We start from the raw sequence: 19,578 nt of genomic DNA, 5'->3' as shown, positions 1-19,578 counted from the left end.
TGTGGTTTCCAGTTTGCTTTGAATAAGTGCTCAGAGTCCTTAGAGTCCTATCAAATGTAATGGACCATCACACTTGTGTCAGCCAGAGGCCACTGCCTGTCTGTGCATTACAAACCTCATGTGGCTCCCTCATGCTTGCCCAGTGACTGCACAGAGCCTCTTTCATTCACACCACCAGACACCAAATCAAATTCCTTGTATGTGTAAACGTACCTGGCAAAAAACATGATTCTGAATTTATAATATTTTTACTTTCAAATATTGGTGAGAAGATTGGTGTGTGTGTGTGTGTGTGTGTGTGTGTGTGTGTGTGTGTGTGTGTGTGTGTGTGTGTGTGTGTGTGTGTGTGTGTGTGTGTGTGTGTGTGTGTGTGTGTGTGTGTGTGTGTGTGTGTGTGTGTGTGTGTGTGTGTGTGTGTGTGTGAGCGAGCTGCAGTTTTGGATATGCTCTGACCCAGTCATCTAGCCATCACGATTTGGTGGTCAGATAACATTCCACTTCTCCCTGTATAAACATGGGGAGACATCTACTGGCCTGGGAGGGCACTGCCTTCTCCCACTCCTCCCCTCTAACTTTCTCGATGTCATTGAGCCATTCACTCACTTACACACCTACCCACACTAGGTTAGAAAAAATCTCAAACTTGGCAAACCAACCATGACCCTGACACATCCTATTACACAGTGCTTCTGAGCTTGTCTTGTGGACTTCTGCATGCCTCTGTGGTTCCAATCGGACACTGTGAGTTGTCCACAAAAAGATCCATTCATACTATAATTGCTTTCAGGGTAAAGCAGAGAACTGTGTTGGTTGTATTATATACCTGCGTGGTTGTCCGGCTCAACACATACATTTTAGCCAGCTCCCCCTCCCTCTCTTGGAATTTCTCAGTTACTCCTTTGGATTATTACTTCAAAGTCTTCTTAAGCCGTCTGTTTTGATCACTTGATTGGTAATTGTGCTTTTATTTTGATTGCCTTCCAATTCAAACGTAGGCTTCGTCAGGTTGTGACGTGAAGCGAAAGAGCTTAACTTGTTGAACTGACACCTCAAAGGCTTCCATGGAGAAAAAAAAAAAAGAAACTAAGAAATGATAGATAAAATCCAACAGGGAGATTGGGCTAGTGATAGAGATAAAAAGCCATAACTTGGGATTTACAACTGCCAAGTGAAAAGATATAATTAAAATATGTCATTATTTTCAGCGCCTTAGCCTCTGGGATTCCAAAGCTGTGAACTCACGGACACTGTGGTTCTCTCACAGAGGTTGTGTGGATGTAAGTAACGGGATTACACATTCTTGTGTACTGACATCAGCTTGCTCTCGCCCAATGTGTAAAAAAACAACTCGATAGGGCGAGTTCAGAGGTTGGCATCGTATATCGAAGCTGTTCATGGTGGTTTGGGGAACCTGTTAAACCCCATATAGTTTGCTGGGAAACAGTGTTAAGAATAAAGGGAAGAGTAAAGTGGCTGTGGTAACACAAGCACCGGCCTGTGACAGTGTCTACATCGAATAATCATCAATCCTTGGATTTTATTAAACATCTTTCTAGCCTTCAAGTTACCAAACTTCCTAGCAAGTCTGCTTTCTCCATGGCCTCCAGTTCAGTCTGCTGGCTTTAAATCAAATATGCGATTGCATGCGCTTGTGCTGCTGGGTACCACTCAGACAGCCGTGACCACAATGATCCACTGCGCCTAGTCAGGGCTCTCTTCTGTCAGGGTGCCGGCTGACACACTGTGCCCTATAGTGGCCCTTTCCCACCAAAGCAGTTCCAGGGCTAGTTGGGGGCTAGTGCCCGATTAAGCACCAGCTTTTCCAATTTGGCCCCTCTCGACTGCCCGTCTAGAACCAAGAACCAAATAGGCCACGCTTACGTTTGGGGCGGGGCAGCGGAGCTGAGCAAAGTGACCAACGTTGCTGAGAAAATGTCAGTGATGTCATGACACAGCACCAGTCGCACTCTGGGGCTAAAAAGAAGAACCAGAAAACACAGAGCTTAAATGGGAGCTGGTTTGGTAGGAAAGCGGTATTGGTAAACTCCATTTGAGCTGCCTTCTCTTTCTGACTCCTGTTCGTGCAGCAGTATACCCACACATATACTGGACTCACACACCTGCTGGGGCATTGGCATGACTCTGCCTTTCTGTGCTGTCTTTGTGTTTAGTTGAGAGCTGAAACATGTTGCTTGCATTTGTGTTCTGAGAACCTGCATCTTACAGGATACGTTTGTCAGATTTAAAGCAGGTGTGTAAACGGAGCCCTTATTTGAATGCAATATCTTTTTAACGAAAATACTACTACTACTTGTGTTAACATTTGCCATTTTACATACTAATCCTATGAAAAAAAAATCTACATCAATGGGGTTAAGGCTGGGGTTATGAATTTTGAAAATGTTGTCTACTTTGTGTGCACCGGATCTTTGTAAGTTTTAAAGTATAAAACTGTAACTGTTTTAAAATCAATCTATGATCTGACACAGATTATTTGATAATATCTTTATCCCCTTCAGGGATGGAGGAGGATATGGATGGACAGGGGACTAGCCAGTTCTCCAGCCCAGATCTGTACATGCAGTCTGGTTGTCCTGAAGATGGAGACGTTGGTTGGGTGTCCTGGGCTTGGTCTTTTGTCCCAGCCATCGTAGGCACAGAGGAGGAAATGGAAGAAGGCCTCTACCAGCAAAGCGAGACAGAAGGCATCTCCAACAATCCACAGCAACGCACACCCAAAGACCCCATTGTGTCCATAGGCTTCTACTGCACCAAAGCTTCTGTCACCTTTAAGGTAAGTCATCTGTTTAAGAAATACACACATTGTCATAACTGAGTTCATTTATAAATACCATATTGAAGCCAGAAAGTGGGTAAGCATACATTGGGTGAATGACAGTTACACATTTTTTTCCATGTGTAAAAACATAAATCAAAATGAAATATCCTCATCTTAATGTCAAATATTTAAATGAAAAGGTCAAAAAAGGTAGATGAAATGCAAGATTTGCAAAATGTATGTAAGTATTCTGCTTCACACTATCAGGAAATAAATGTGATATAAATATGTACAATATGCTGTGTGTGTGTGTGTGTGTGTGTGTGTGTGTGTGTGTGTGTGTGTGTGTGTGTGTGTGTGTGTGTGTGTGTGTGTGTGTGTGTGTGTGTGTGTGTGTGTGTGTGTGTGTGTGTGTGTGTGTGTGTGTGTGTGTGTGTGTGTGTGTGTGTGCATGCATGTGTGTGTGTTTGTTGCTGTGGCTGTGGCTGTGTGTGTGGCTGTGTGTGGAAGATCATTGAATAGACAGAGAGCTTTTCTAATAATGTTGAAATTGTTTCTGGATAATTTAAGACCTTTAATCAATGAATTGCATCTCGTCTGGAGTAATTGCATACAGCTGACAGGATTGTTTTTAAAACAATCTCCTCTTTTCCTAGGAAGTATTTAGTTTAAGGGAATTTATTCTCTTTGAACCACCACTACCTCAACCCTAGTTTGTCATGGGCATGAAATCAGAGAGGTATTTCAAGACCCATTCGATTGCCAGGTCTGTTTAAACATAGACCTTTTCAGTTTAATGACTTTTCTACAAATAATGTATATTCCAGCACTTTCCATTTGTTCCTCTCTTTCACATCTTTATACAAGTGTCATTGCATTCCATATTTGTTGTTTTTATCATAGCACGTTTGCAGTTTTCCCATGTCTTCATTTACTTTTACTATAGAAAGGATACCCCAGTAAAAACTCCTAATATTATATATATATCCTATATATATAATATATATTAAGTTGCATCATTTTGTGTTGAAGGCTTTTATCGTGCCAAATTCTTTTAAGGAGAGGAAGCAGGGATGGAAGTGGCAGCAGTAGCTTTGTGTTTTTCTGATTTTATTAGGCATATGTGTTTGTGCTCCAATGCTATGCTACGTTCTCAATCTGTTGGATTGTTTCAGGCCTAGTTTCATTCATAATTGTCCCAACAGTGTAGCTTGGACAATGATTAATTGGCCACCTTTTTTTGTAATTAGAGTTATTATAGAAAGACAGACAAAGCAATTCTTTAGTCATATCATTTCACATCCTTGCTCATGGCCCCCAGGGACCTGCGGGTCAGATGGAGTGACCGCTGCATGTGATCAAACCATCCGAATGGAAAGAAGGGGAAGGAGTGAGGGTGAGAGAGTTTGCTGCATCAGTTGGGATACTATGGCACAGCTGCTCTTTGCTCCGCACCTGCTTCCTGTGTTAAAAGTTGAATGGGTTAGGGCTGCACTACACCAACATTTTTGGAACTGGACAACCTCAAAAGCATCACAGCTCGGACCCCCATTCACTTCCCAGCCTAGTTGAAAAACGCCCTTCAAAAACCTTCTGTAAATTCACCTGAATACTCAACACACAATAACTTTTAGATTATGCCTTTTCTTTAAGTATTCAACTTAATACTTAACAAACATTGAGCAACATTATCCCCCTACTTTAATTAATTTTCCTGAATAGCTGCATGCATCTTGAGGTGTTTTGTCATGTTCTGATTGTATCCTCTTATAAAGCTAGGAAGGGCCTAAACATGTGTTTCTAATACCTTCAGAATCAGAATACCTTGTTGCCCTATACATCCAAATCCTTAAAAAGCTTTTTATATTTTCCAAATCAAAACTCATAATCATTCCAACAATCGCGGGTACACACGCACCGTCACAAAATGAGACGTGGTTTTTTAAGTGTTGAATTTTTGTGACATCTCTGCATTGTTGTCTTGACTTACTCAAACATACATACTATAGCTTTCACAGATAGTCTCCAGATATTTTGAAGAAAATCTTCAATACTGAGTCACTTTGATCACTGCCATTTTAAGACTTTAAATACCTAATCTACTTTTTGAATGTCACAAAGTCTCAACTGTGACAAAATATTTTTCTTTTTCTGTTTATTTTTCTTTGTAAAGGCTTCACGTTCATGGTCTTTTGCTTTAATATGTATTTTTGTGACACCTGTTTAAGCATTTCCCTAATCGAAGTTGAGAAAGATCTTAACTTAATATTTAGTTCCATTCCAACCTTTTATTAAATGATTTCTATCTCCATATTTTCAGCTGACAGAGACCCAGTCAGAGAGCAGCTACTATAGCCCTCAGAAGGTCAAGTCCAGAGAGGTGCTGTGTCTGGAACAGGAGGGAATCACTATTGAGGTAAGATACCATGCTTCATTCTTAATAACTATGTATGTTTTAAAGCCTTTTATTATTTTATACAAATTGTAATACTTCATTGTCTACATTTTTGAAATAATAATAATTTCCTTATTGTAAATAGCTACACTTTTTCATAATGACAGCTTTCTGTTAACTTTTGGTATCTATTAAACATCCACATTTCCAGTTCAATTCTCAAAATAATAAAAGGCTAAATTAAAACATTTATAATAACATTTCAGATTACAGATTATATCAAGCTCTGGATTACAATTTACCCATTTGGAAAGACCTATAATTCCTATTTTGGCCATTTATGCTTTTGGTGGAACAGGGAGAGAGAGCATTCTGAACTGGGAACAAAAGTGAGAGTGTTGAAGGCAAAGGGATGGCTGGTAAAACATGCAATAATTGTGTGGTGAAACGTAAAGTTTTATTGAATAATTCTCAGTTTAATTGTCTGCCGGGTGAAACACAGTCAGCCACACCTTACTTCTTACAGAGGCTGATGGACTGCTAGCACACAATTCTTTAATTCTGTTCTGTAAGATAATAGCGGGTTAAGACTCTTCCTCTGGTTTTTATTCCAGGTGCTGATGATGGGGGAGCCCTTCTTTGATTGCCAAATAGGCTTTGTGGGGTGCCGGGCACTCTGCCTGAAAGGCATCATGGGAATACGAGATTTTGAAGAAAACATGAACCGACTTCAAGAGGTAACAACTGCTGAAGAACTTCAAGGAAAAACAAACTTGAGTGAGAAAGATAAAGCAAGAAAATGTAAACACCAAGATGAGAGATCACTTTCACCTGAACCATGTTTCTGCAGCCTCCATCGCTCCGAGAGCGTTCATACGAAGGCAGAGGTTTGTTTTGGGGAAAGAAAGGCAGCTTTTTGTCTTTTTGCCACATATTGTACATGACTGTGTCAGCCTTGCCATCTGCTCATAAACACTTTTGGGCTCAATCGAAATAAATGCTCTTCATCAACAATGTATTAATTGTGTGTAATTGATTATCTTTCGAAGGTAGATTTGAAGTTGTGCGTTCACCTATGACGTATTTGCCAAGAGGCCTCTATAATGAGTTGCATGCAATATATTTTCATTATCTAATGTTATTTTTTAATCATTTCACTTTCACTTGCCTACATTTAATACAGCACTTGGCTACATACAATGTGCCTCCCAACAACCACCAGTCAGGTTAGGAATGATGACTTTTAAATACTTCTGATTCCGTAGCAAAGACTTTCCATTGTGGGTCCCACGATCGTGTGAACGATTGTCTGCGTCCCGTGGTGTCATTGAAGGGACCTCTGAGGTCTCAAGTATTGTTCACATTCTCATTTTCTTTTGTCTGGTAGGATGCCGTGTTCTTCAGCTGTGGGGACAGCCTAAGCAGTAAAGGAATGACCTACCTTACCAACTCCCTGTTTGACTACCGCAGTCCTGAGAACAACGGTGTCAGGGCTGAGTTCATCCTGGAGACTGCTAATCACAAGGTCCAAACATGGGATAACACTACTCTTTCAGAACATATTACAATAACGTTTATTTAAGATTTTTTTAATGTAAAATAAGGTTTGAATCTGTTTGAATAATGAAGATGTTTTGATAGATGGAGGAATAATGGCAGAGACTAAACCTTATGGCAGAATTAAAGCAGTCAGTTCCAAACCAGACCAACAGCCAACTCCAAATGGACCTCACACCTGGCCCAGAAGGCGAACACACTTATTTTACCAACAGCATTACACGAGAATGCATTAACATTCTGTGGCTTAAGTGACTTTCTCAAGAATGCAAGAAAAGAGTAAAAATGTTGTTAAAACAATACTTTATCCAGGTCAATAAACAATAATCTGAAAATGCAGGCTTTTTTCAGGTATTCTGGAAAAGCTTGAAGTACAGCTAGTATCCTTTGAATTGGTACTAATTAAATAGAATAGTGTGTACTTTTTAAAAGTAATTTCTTAGTTCTTTTTGAAAGAAATCATTGAAATGTGCTGTTGGATATGCGTCAGTCTCCGGGCTGCTGGCTGCAGTAGAGGAATGTTCCTGCTATCTGAGCAGTAGTGTTAAAGCCATTAATTAAGAGGAGATAACTCTCAGCTCCAGTGTTGACTCTGCTCAGAAATGGTCATGGCCCTCAATGAAGCAATTGTTTGGACGTCCATCCATCCATCTATCCATCTATCCATCTATCCATACTCGAAAGTCAAAGAGTTAGAGGTTTTAGTGTTAATTCATTAGCGGTTTGGAAACCAGCCAATGGCTTTGATCCAAAAGCATGCCAGAGCCATTAGAGGTCCCCAAATGAATATTACTCATTAACCTGCCTGGCTGATAAGGCTCCATTGAAATGTCTGTTTAGAGAAGTTGAGTGGGTCCTTGGTGGGGGTGTTGAATATGTGTGCGAGGGGGGCCTCTCTCATTCATTCTCTCTGTTTCTTGCTTGTTTAGTGGTTTGATGTGCAATAGAACTTTTGCTTTTAAATATTGTCTAACAGTAATAGCGCCAACTTGCACACAAATAAGTGATAACAGTTTATCCTGGCATATTTCAAAAGATAGAATTCCACAGATATTTTGCCAAGATCTAAGTTTTAGTTGTTACCAATTTTGGTATTTGTCAATAAATAAAAGTTACAATTACAAAATAGTTGAATTATATACATATTGCATAACACTCATACTTCATACATAAGACGCACCATTTGCAAATAACATTGCACAATGAAAAATAAAAGAAGATGAACCCCTTAATTGCCCTTTGTTTTATCTTTCATTTGACCTGGTTGCCGTATACACTGTGGCCCTAGTCCCTCTTCGATGCTGTGAGCGTGTTTGATCCCTCACTGCCATGTTTACCTGACTCTTGTTTGACAGGAGACCTATACGGAGATAGCAGGCATGCAGCGCTTTGGTGCTTTCTACATGGATTACCTCTACACAATAGAGAACAGCAGCAGCAAAGGTATTGTTTCGTTCATTCCTTCTCACAGAGCTTGTTTGCTTTCCTTTCCAACCTTTCTTCCTTTTTCTTTATACCCGTCCTTTTCTCCTTTCTGCTTTCTTTACTTCTCACTTCCCCTCATCCCCAACCATCCTTAACCCGCTATGTTTTCGATATATCTGTTCTGTTGTCTTGTCTTGTGTTATCTTCGGTTCTCCTGTTCTGTTCAGTTCTCTTGTCTTCTCTTCCCTCGTCCTCTCCTCTTGTCAAACGAGCCCCCTGGTGACTTGAATAAAGAGCTGTTCTTGTTTGAGTCCCCTCCACCTGGTCCTTGACCCTTCCTGTCCTTACTCTCACCCCAAACTTACCTGGAGGGCAGCTGTCAGAAGTGTTTAGTCTGCACTGACATGTATTTGATTTTCTCTCTCCCCGCTGCTTGTTGAAACACTGTTTTTTTACCTGTAAGGTCTTGACAACATGAATGGGCTCCTCTCAGCTAATTAGGTGTCACTCTTCCTTGCAGAAGCCTTAATATAGGCAGGATTTCTCATTCCTCAGTTGCAGCACTAAATAATGTTTATTCAGGTCTGAAAGATCTGAATTTCCCATTAAGTGATAAAGTATTTTCCCTTTAACTTCAAAATATTGTATTTGGCCCCCAAGTGTCTTTGTGCCTTAGTGTATAATGTTCATTGTTTTCAATTCCATGCTGTGACATCTGACTGACACCACAAGTTCTAAGATACCCCCCAAAACCATGCATGCACCAATCTGATACAATCTCAATTGAAACTCCTTGCTGTGTGTAATAGCAGAAAGGTAACATCAGGGCCTTCTAAGACAACACAGTGTTAGGGGATCATGCTTCATGGACTGGAAATGACCAGTTAAAGTGATAATTAAGTTTGTTAGAATTGTTGATGATATGGTGTACAGCTGCCTGTAGATCTGGTTAAACCAACTGAATAACTCACACAGATGATTAACAGTTGAGTGTCATCTATGCTGTCTCAACCACCTACCATTTTCCTTTTTCATTTTACTTGTCTACTCCTCTTTCTGACTACGCTATTGTTTGCTCTTGCTGTCAGCTACAGATAATCATCTAAATTAAAAAACAACATTAATACTGTCATCCTGAGCTGTCAAAGTCTTTTCTGACTGCAGGATAAGTGTCAGTGTAACTCCTGCGGGACGGCTGTGGTTACCCTTGCAAGTTGGAATGCTTCTCTTCTGTCAGTGTTTCTGTTCTTCTTTGACGCAAACCAGATCCAGTGTCAACCAAACAAATTAGTTTCCATTGCCATGGGACTAACGTCAACTCTGAGTCAACTGAAATACTAACCCACCTAGGTCACATTCACCATTGACATCACATTAGAGTAACGCTGCAGATTAAAACGTTTCTCCTAAATCTTGGGAAATGGAGACACTTTTAAATCATCTAAATCCCAGCTAATTTAAGCCTCCTCATCATTCCACTGACCGTTCTAACTGCAGCCATATGGTTGATATTAGGCCTAATCCACTGCAGCCAAATCTCACTGGAGAAGGGAAGGGGAAGTGGCATTGCACATGCCCTTTATAAGTCCCCTCAATTCAATGGAGGTTTCACCCGATCCCCCAGCCCTTGCAGCTAAAACAGTTTAACTCATAGAGTTGTTTGGTGCAGTGGTGGAATGTAATGAAAACAAAGAAAGTTGTGACCCTTTGTCCTCTTTCTTCCTCACTGCCATTCATCCACCCCCTTCCTTGTTTTTTAATTTCTCCCTTTTTATTGCCGGGGAGCTGAGTCTTTTAAGTGGCCCTCTGGAACAGGGGCCTGTGATGAATGAAGGGACAGCTGTGTGAGAAATGTGGAATATTCATCATTCCAGTGGGTCACGGCTGTGAGAGCTTTTCCCTGCTGCTGTGTTACACCACTGCCAACCATTTATTGCCCAACAGATGAGGGAGTTCTATAATTAAACACATGTACATTAAATATAGAAGGTGACATATCCATTTCACTTACAAATATAACTGTTGCACAGGAAATCCTCAAATTGTAATAGCACCAACCATTTATAATTTCACTATTGTATGCATCTTTGTTTCTGTTTGTAGAGTCTCAGGACTTCTCTGTGGTGAGTTTGGAGGAAGTAGTACCCGCCAATCGAGAGACATCCATCAAGAGGCTGGTGGTGGGACCTTTGGATGTACGACTGCACAGCAGTGCCGTCCACCGCATCCTCAAGATGGTCACCTGTGCCATGGAGCACGAGTATGAACCCTACTGCAAACCACAGCCAGGTCAGATGTCTCCTCCAGATGCTCCCTCTGTTTCATTCAGCATTCTTTAGCAGCTAAACAAACAGCCAGCTAACAAATGGGAGTTTGCCGTACTCCCTACACTCAACTCACACTTGTTTCAATACTGTCTCTTATCATTTCTCCTTTTGTTTTCTACTCCTTTCTACTCTGCACATGATCAGAGAGCCCAACAGTTTTCACTTAACAGTATCCTCATCACTTTGTTATTTCCTTACACAACCCTTCTTTCAACACACAGCTGTACATGAAAGTAGTGACCTTTTGCACCACATGAGGGAGGATTAGCCAAACACCTTTGTTAGTGGTCGTCCCTACGCAGCTATTGATGAGCTCATCCTTGGGATGTTGTGAAAGAACATGGAATGTGTGTCTGTATGTAATATCTGTAGCAATAACTGTCATTTTTGCGAAACAATAACATCCGTAGGTTTCAGCTGTTTCAGCATCTGTGATAGATAATAGATGATGGGGTAATTACTGTAGAGCTTTTGACTAAAGCTCGGTAGGTCAGTGTGTTCCTTCCTGTTTCTATATGTGTCTGTGCTCATTCTGGAGAAGGATCAGTACAGTCAATGAGAAATCACGAGTAGATAAAAGAGGAAAAAGGAATTACCAAGTTAGGTGTCTTTTCCTCTCCTCTCCTCTCCTCTCCTCTCCTCTCCTCTCCTCTCTGGGGGTCAAAGACATGACTATCTTTGATACTAATGAAAAATCACTTCCCCAACTAGACGTGTGTATATCTTTCTATATTCCCTAAGAATAATGGAAGGAAGAAAATGCTTTTGAATCTGTATCTGTTGAGCGGGACAGGAGAATCCAGAGCGTGACTTTAATCTTTTTTGTGCACACTTGTTCTTTCTTTCTTTTTTGCCCTTTTCTGTCTGCTTTGAATACAAAGTGTGTTACTGTGTGTGATCATGCCTCTGTGTACCATGTAATCTGCATGTCTTTTGTAATTTGAGTGAGGGGATATTGACTTGAGCGATGGCATATGATTGGATTGGACATGGCACTGCCAGATGAACCTGAAGCGGGTTGTGGCAGTAAGAAAAGAGCAAAGCAGCTCTTGGATCAGGTTCTGAGCCCACCTTGGAGCTGGGAATGAAGCCCAACAGAACCTTTACTGAACTGAAACAAGCCTGTGTCCTTGGAGCAGAGCCAAGGCGGCTCTGTAACAGAGGGTTCAGGTTTTGATCCACCTCAGGCCCTGTACAAAGTTTAGCGGTTCAGTGCTCTGGTCACTCCTCACCTTGGTGGGCACTGACCTTGCTCGCCTCTGCTCCAAGTTGACTTGCTTCACTTCATTTTCGGACGTTCCGGATATTTCGGGTTAATGATTGATTGAGTTTCATTATGAAATACTTCAAACCAAAGACACTGGGAAACATCCACTGTAATGAATATCCCTTGAAGTCCTTTTTAGAGCATGTTTATTTTATTCAGCATATCAAGTGTTGGTTTTATTGGAAAATACTTTTGTATTGTTTTAATGCTGCAAGCCGAGTAGAGAGGCGCCTATAACAAATTGGTGTGCTTTACAGCTGACCTCTGTATAAATCAATCCTCCTCAAACCTAAATATTGCATTTTTGGCCTTTTCCACTCCCTCACTTTATTCAAATGATGCACCACAGGTGACATGCTTGTGGTTAGATTCACTTCAACAAAGAATTTTTATTTGTGTATAATATGTTTAATTGAAACTGCATCCTCTTCAAGCAATATGTTTAATATCGTTCCAAAGCTAACATGTTTTCTGTTGTGTCTCTGTAGAAGTGGTTGAAGAGAGCCGCGGTGCAGCTACATTAGAAGACATATCAAGCTTAGAGGAATTCATCCCAACTAGACACACATGTCTGACTCTCCTCTCAGTCTCAGTGACGGTCTCCATGTCAGAGTTCAACCTCCTTCACACACTCATGCCTGTGATCATGGGATGCAAGGTATTGCACACCCGTCTTCATTCTTCCAAATAATCTACTGAGAAACTGTTTTTTAAGGGTAATAATCATGCCGAGGTGCTGCATAAATAATTGTGTAAAAGTCATGTATACATACTGAAATGGAGAGAGGATATGACCTCAAGATCGTAACACACATATGCCAACATAATTATAAAGAACAAATGATTTAACCTTCAAACAACTGTCTTGCTAAAAAGGTTGAAATGTACATATTTGTGTATCTCATCCATCTCAAAAAGGATAACATCGTTTTGCAGTCTTATACTGAGGTGGAGAAAGCTTGTATTGTATTGTGATTTTCTGTACTACACATTACTATAGGTTGTTCTCCAGATGCACGAGGGAGACTGATGGGGACATTTTGACTGAATACTTCACTTAGAGCAGTATGAGCCGTAAGTTTCCTGCCTTTAATCCCTTTACTCCTTTTATATCACCCAGGTTGCACCGGTGCTAGTTAACGTTCCAGTGTTTCAGCCCATGCGCCCTCTACCTGCTGTACAGTTCCAGGTGGAAAGGGTGAATGTTGAACACACGGTGCCCATGTATGCTCCAGAGCTGGTCCGCACAGTGAGCAGCCTCAGCCAGCCTTCCGACAACCTGCTGCATCATTGCTATGCACACCTCTACCTCAAGGTGAGCGCCACACCTTTAAACTCTGGCTGCACATTTAAATCAGTGGGACATATTGCCAACAACATCATTGAGTAAAACGTATCTGTCATTCATTTGTTCTAAAGCTACACCTGACCGTCACATTCAAATTCAAAGATTCAAAAGCTTTTCGTCATAATATCCACAACTACGTTGTAGTTATTTAATGAATATAAAACATGTTCCTCAGCAATGCAAATACAAGACATAAGAAATAAATACAAATAAAAAATCTACTTTTACTGTTGCAATTTAGATCTGAGTTTGACCCTGCGCATCTTTGTTTAATGTAACATTTGCTGATTTGGTTCTCTTATTATAATCATGTGCTGTTTTATTATCTTATCCTTTCTCATGTTATGTATTTGATCATGTATATTGCAACTGTTTAATTTAATGATTTTGCGAGACAAAATACTTTGTTATCGTTGGTTTTTATGTACCAGAAGTTGTCAGGTCAACCACACAGCCATATTCGTAACTCCACTATGAAATAACCCTAATGACCTTGATGACCCCTTTTTACTGGGTTGTAAAGATCTCCACACTGAGCTTTCTCATGAGCACCAGTCCAACTCTGGTCTTCTTCTGTATTTTTACCCACCAAACTGATGGGATGGTACAAGCCTGTGTTGTGCAGAGCGAAAAGTTCTTTTTTAGTATGGTATGACATACACATAGTGTATGTATTCAAAGCAAAGCTTCTAGAAATGACCACTGATTTTTATCTAAATGTGTCTTAGCCCATTGTACACACAGCTGTCACATAAATGATTTACATACACAATTGGAAAAATTCATAACTGATGACTTTAGTATCTACACTTGTCAAGTGGTCTTACTTTTAGAATCATTCTATAATTAAACTACAAATAAACTTGTTTTCACCTCTGCATTTATGGTTTACTTGAAGGCCCGGATGTCATGGAGTACATATAGAACTATGGAGGTTTAAACAAATTCAGCTAAACCACCTTTTAGGGAGCCTGGATAACAGATCTGAGAAACCTGGGGTGCCCAAGTCTGGCCTGGTTGTGTTTTTTTTCCAGACAGGATGTTTGCTGGACATTATGCTGGTAGTCCTTATCACAGGGTCACTGCAGGGTTAACAGTCAACTGGTCTGTGGCCAAATATTCTTCTGAGCAAGCCAATCAGCATCTGTATCTGCCAATGCACTAATTCCTCCTCTAGATTTAGGCATTGGGATCATGACTGGGTGGAGGTCATTCTGGCTGCAATTCAGCCAGTTCAGGAAGTGATTTGAAACAGGTGTAAACTAAGGCTTATCTTAGTCTGTGTTTTATTGACACTGGCTTACAAAGCTAAGGTGTCTGTCTTCAGGATAGCAGTTAGCCATTGTTTCACTTTTCCATGGGTATAGACAAGAACTCACAGTCAGCCTTGCTCACCAAGTAGGCCAAAGAAGTAAATGGACCAATCATAATTTAAATCTAGGACTATTAGTATAGTTACTTGCTTGGGGCAGCTTGAATGAAAACATCATTTGAAATCTTTTCTCACAGCGGAATTGTAGTCAATCAGTCTGTGGCTATATGACCCCACGCTTGCATTTCACAGGAGGATTTTTATTATATCTACATCTTTATTTGGCAATTGCTAAATTACATTTGATATACTACTCTTTTTAGTAATATTCCATATATTAGCCAGTAATCTTATTATAAATGAATGATCATTACATCCACAGTTTTTTCTGTCCACTATGAGCCATCTGCACAATTGGTTTGGGAGACCTTCACTTGCATGATTTGAAGAATGAAACGAATCTCTCTCTATAAGATAGATCAGAGAGGGCACTTCTTAATGAAAGCTAAACGCTCAAAGGTCAAAGTGGTACAAATCTAACATGAGCAACTGCAACAGGCTGGATACAAGATTATTCAGAAAAACACAAATTCAGTGTGCGTGTCTGTTGGTAAACACATGTGCTAGTGAACTGTACTAATTAATAGCAAACTTTTTAGCAAAACTCTTTTAAAGAAACAAATAATTTTCTGTACTTAAAGTACCCTAAGCATATATAATCTTTCTTTTGAAAGTTAAACTAAAGCTATTTTACTTTGTCTTTCTTTTGTTTCTGTCAAGAGCCAGGGCCTGTAATGCCCCTTTCCCACCAAACCAGTTCCAGTTCTAGCTCCGTGCTAGTGCTCCAGCATTTTTACTTTTCTCCAGAGTGCCGTGGTTCATTGTTTATTAATTTGGTTCAGTGACATTTACCAACAGCAGCTGATGCGCAGCTGATGCATACCCCCCCCGGTTAGTGTTGCCTGACTTTAAGTGTGTGGTTCTAGTCACTTTGCTCAGCGCTAGGGCTGAACGATTTTGGAAAATAATCTAATTGCGATTTTTTTCCTCAATATTGCAATTGCGATTTAATATGCAATTTTTTTTTCAAGGTCCTCTTCTCATGTATTTTTCAACAAACACAAGCAATAAATCAATCGTGATTACAATCGTGAACCTCGTGAGGTAGCAACAGTAGCGAGGCACGTTCTGCACAATACCTGACGTAGCGCAGCATCTTCCTTTTTAAAGCCAAAATAATTCCACACAACTGACGTGCCGCCCCTCTTTGGTACCAAACTTCCAGCCGTGCACTCTTCTGACGAGCCTGAGGCCATTGTGCAACAGGTTCAAGCGCAGCGTTGACTTTTTTCCCTGCTTGCTCGGCTCCGCTCCGCTCGGCTCGCTCGCAAGTCACGTGACCAGTCAAATCGCAGCCTTTGCGGTTGGAAAATCTTGTTTTGTCATATCGCGATATTATCGCAAATGCAATTAATCGTTCAGCCCTACTCAGCGCTACTGCTTGTTACTTTTATTTGCCGTACTCTTCATGAACTGTTATTGCTCAGGTTAATCTCGCCACCCTTCAGACGTAAGCGTGACTGGTTTGGTTCTTGTTTCTAGACAGGCAGTTTTTTGGTACCAGATAAGAACCGATTTTCAGGGCTGCCTAGTTTCCGCTGTGGTGGAAACAGGAAGAACTGGTGCTTTTTGGGCTCTAGTTACGATCTGGCCCTGGAACCGCTTTGGTGGGAAAGGGGTATAATAGCGCTATAGAATGTCAGCTGAGAACAGAAAGGGTTAAGCAGTTCTGTGGCGATTGATATGAGAGAACAGCCTGCTCTGTGCTGCTGTGTTGTCTTTCCAGAAACTGTGTACACCCTAAGAGTTGCCATATTTCTTTCTGGGGATCCAGGGAATGGTTTGATCTTAATTGTTGCTGCATATGCATTTCCATGTCTCCTTTTCTCTCCCCCTGTTTTCTGCTTTCTACCTCTCAACCTCTCTCATACACTTGCTTTCATTCTGTTTCTCTTTCCAGGTGTTTGGGTTCCAGGCAGGCTTGACATGCCAGGACAGTACGGGGGGTTTCCTGCCTCTCATCCCCATCATCCCTTCCTTCAGCACTGCTCTCTATGGGAAGCTGATCCAGCCTGCACACTGGTGAGCACCGCTGACACAGCCACCTCAAATGATTCCTAAGCATTAACGTTTAATATTGCATATTTAAAATTTTATTCAGTCATTGTTTTTTAAGGTTCAGGTGAAGTTCAAGTTCAAGGTTCAGGGGTTTTTTATTGTCATATGCACAGTAGCTACAGTGCAGATATGGCAAGGAAAATCTTAGGTCCCGAGCTCCTCCAATAATGCACCAAATTATTTATAGGACATCTGTGTGTTAAAATTGGCATACAATTGGTCAATATGGTCATTGTTTTCATGTCATTTGTGAAGGCTAAAGTATCAAGTCAACTACAATAAATGGAAGAGTGTTGAAACCGTAGATAGCAAAAAGTAAACAATCCCTCATCAGTGTAACCCAGTGAAGATCCAGAGTGGGGAGGCAGACGTACATGGAAAGTTTCATCTGGTTTCAGAAAGGTTTGTGTGTGAACCTCCTCTGGGTATTGGTATTTGTAAGCATGCTTTGCTTTTCTGTATACAGTGTGTGTATGTAGAGTTAATCCCCATGTATTGTACTTTATAGAGAGGATTGCAGCATTTTGCGGGCAGTGCTTCAGTGGGTATTTAAAGTGATGGATGAGCCTATTCTGCCGCGGTCGGTGGGGAAAACAGAAAAATGCAGTCATCGGGTAACAACTGTAACAATTTGTCAGATGGTTTGAAACACAAGGAGAGGAAAATAAGACAACGCAGTCTAAAGAGATGAAAACAAATATTGCTATATCCCTGTCCTTTTACCAGACGGAGGATGACTCATTAGGGATGTCTCCCACAGAGGCTAAGAGTTGAAAAGAGCACAAGAATGGAGAGGAGGGGAATAACACTCAGTAAAAAATGTTGGAGGGATCCAAGATTTTAAAGAAAAGGACAAGAAAATAATATATAGCCTTTAAATGGTGAAGCTATCATCATTCAAACCGAATGGAAGAGAACAAGAAGAAAAGCAAAGTGAGAGGAACTAGACAAATAAGCACACAAGTGTGGAGATTGTTTAAAGGCAGTGGAAGACAAAGGGAAGAGGGTCCAAAAGATTAATCAGAAGAACCCCCACAAAAGTAAGATAGAATGATGGAAACTCTGCTAATGGATAGTATGTTGGACCACAAGGGAGAGGGATGAAGGCGAGCTTAGAAATGAAAGGGTTTCATAAAGAAGAAAAAGAGAATACGTAAGTGCGATTTAAAGGGGTCCTTTTAATGCTAATTTTCAGGTTCATATTAGCATTCAGTGGAACATGCGTTAATGTTCAAAATTATCTTTATTTTTCTCATACTGATCTTAGAGATGTCCCACTCCTTAGCCTATCACGTACAATGTGTTGGAGAGATAGCAAATAGAAGCTGGAGTGTTACATAGTGATGTCACTATGTTACTGAAGTAAACAAAGCAGTCGAAAAGAGGCGTTTCTGTGTGTGGGACAGAAACTCCCTCTCGAGGGAACACAGGGATTGTAGCCTTTGCAGAATATTTATATGCCCAAACACCTATAGAAAACACTACAGGAGAGGAACACCACAACAACAAGAAGACGGCCTCTTTAAGGATAAATGGTCTCACTGTAGGTGTAATGCAAATTAGTTTTAAAGGTCAGGTATTATACCAGAGGTGGGACCAAGTCATTGTTTTGCAAGTCACAAGTTAGTCTCAAGTCCCGAGTCAAGACAAGCAAGTCCCGAGTCAAGTCCCAAGTCAAGACCGACAAGTCTCAAGTCAAGTCCCAAGTCCTACCGTTTGAGTTTCAACTTCTTCCTTTTAAAAAGGGAGAAATAATATTTACACAGATCATGTAGGCTTTTAAGATCTGTATATATTTATCAAACCAAGAACATTGTTCAAACACATTTGAAATAAACAAAGGCAAATGTAATTTCCACAGAAAGTGCTGACATTGTATTTCCATTGCTTATTGCACTATAACTGTCTCAAAAGATCCTCAATTTTTGCAAAACACTCTTCACCTTAAAACTTAAATCTAGCCTTGAACTAAAAAACATGTCTTCACCCTCAAACAGGTATTTGGGGGATCACATATCAGTTGAATGTAACTTTTCCAAATGTGTTACCACTTTATAAACAATATTTTCAGTCTTTTTAACTCATTTCAAAACCTAAGTGTAACCTTAACCTTTTCAAACATGTCACCACTTTATACAAGATATCCTTACTCCCAAAAAAGTGTGTGTGTGTGTGTGTGTGTGTGTCTGGAAGGGGACTAGATGTGAAGTGTCATGAACATGAAAATGAGTTGTGCTTTTCTATGTCAGGGCCCTATGCTGCATTGCATTTGCAAAAGTCTGTCAGTCATTTGTGCAAGATGGTGACGTAGTATGATGCCACCATGGCTGAAAACTCGCTCCACTGGAGCACTAGAGGCAGGCACTGCCAAGACTCTGGTGGCCACTCGGAAGAGTGAAGGAAGAGACTTCATGTTCAGTGCCCAGAACAAAATGGCGTTCTGTCCTTCGGCTGTGTCTAGGTAGTGACTTAGCTGTAGTGCTGGAGTGGTCCCAACATCCTTCTTCTGCCTCTTATGGTATGCAGCAAACAACCCTTCTCCTTGTCCAAGGTCCTCTTGCTCTTCTTCATCAACCAGAGGCACAGGTTGCTCAGTCTCTGCAGCATCTTGCAGGATCAATTCTGGAAAAACATTTAACAACAGCAGAAACAAAAGAGCCCTTATTACCATTGGTGTTGGTGATACAGTGTTAGACTGAAAAATGCAATTATTGATGCTGTCAATAAGATCAGACTACAAGAAAAAAAGTTGCATTGAAGTCAATAATATTTACCTTTAACTTGTTGTGCCACCGCTGCCTTGATGTCACGATTGAGCAGCACATGGTGCTCCACCCACAGCAGAGAAAAGGCTGGATCCAAGGCGGCTGCTTTGAGGTAGACTGGGTCTGAAAAGGGGGCAGTGATCGCATCTTGAGTCCCGGCCATTTTCATGTTAAGGAAGATCCCAAGAAATCTTTTGTTCAGGGATGCCTGGAGACTTCTGACCA

The 19,578-nt window shown here is 40.8% G+C and overlaps 1 protein-coding gene across 6 annotated transcripts in view; it reads left to right on the top strand.

Moving 5' to 3' along the window:
• LOC134861661 (intermembrane lipid transfer protein VPS13B-like) overlaps positions 1–19,578 on the top strand; it is a 325,581-nt gene that overhangs the window by 38,515 nt on the left and 267,488 nt on the right. For 4 of the 6 annotated variants that reach the window (XM_063879045.1, XM_063879046.1, XM_063879044.1 and 1 more), the window contains exons 8-16: positions 2,520–2,794; positions 5,100–5,195; positions 5,789–6,061; positions 6,562–6,699; positions 8,087–8,174; positions 10,260–10,445; positions 12,239–12,408; positions 12,871–13,065; positions 16,431–16,552. In XM_063879045.1, coding sequence (XP_063735115.1) covers positions 2,520–2,794; positions 5,100–5,195; positions 5,789–6,061; positions 6,562–6,699; positions 8,087–8,174; positions 10,260–10,445; positions 12,239–12,408; positions 12,871–13,065; positions 16,431–16,552 — 1,543 coding nt within the window. The remainder of the gene's footprint in view (positions 1–2,519; positions 2,795–5,099; positions 5,196–5,788; positions 6,062–6,561; positions 6,700–8,086; positions 8,175–10,259; positions 10,446–12,238; positions 12,409–12,870; positions 13,066–16,430; positions 16,553–19,578) is intronic. The other 2 variants (XM_063879048.1, XM_063879049.1) reach the window with 1 other exon arrangement.

This window comes from Eleginops maclovinus, chromosome 3 (genome assembly GCF_036324505.1).
Source record: "Eleginops maclovinus isolate JMC-PN-2008 ecotype Puerto Natales chromosome 3, JC_Emac_rtc_rv5, whole genome shotgun sequence".
NCBI lineage: Eukaryota > Metazoa > Chordata > Actinopteri > Perciformes > Eleginopidae > Eleginops > Eleginops maclovinus.
Note: the sequence above shows the minus strand (reverse complement) of the source record. Positions and strands in the feature narration are given on the sequence as shown.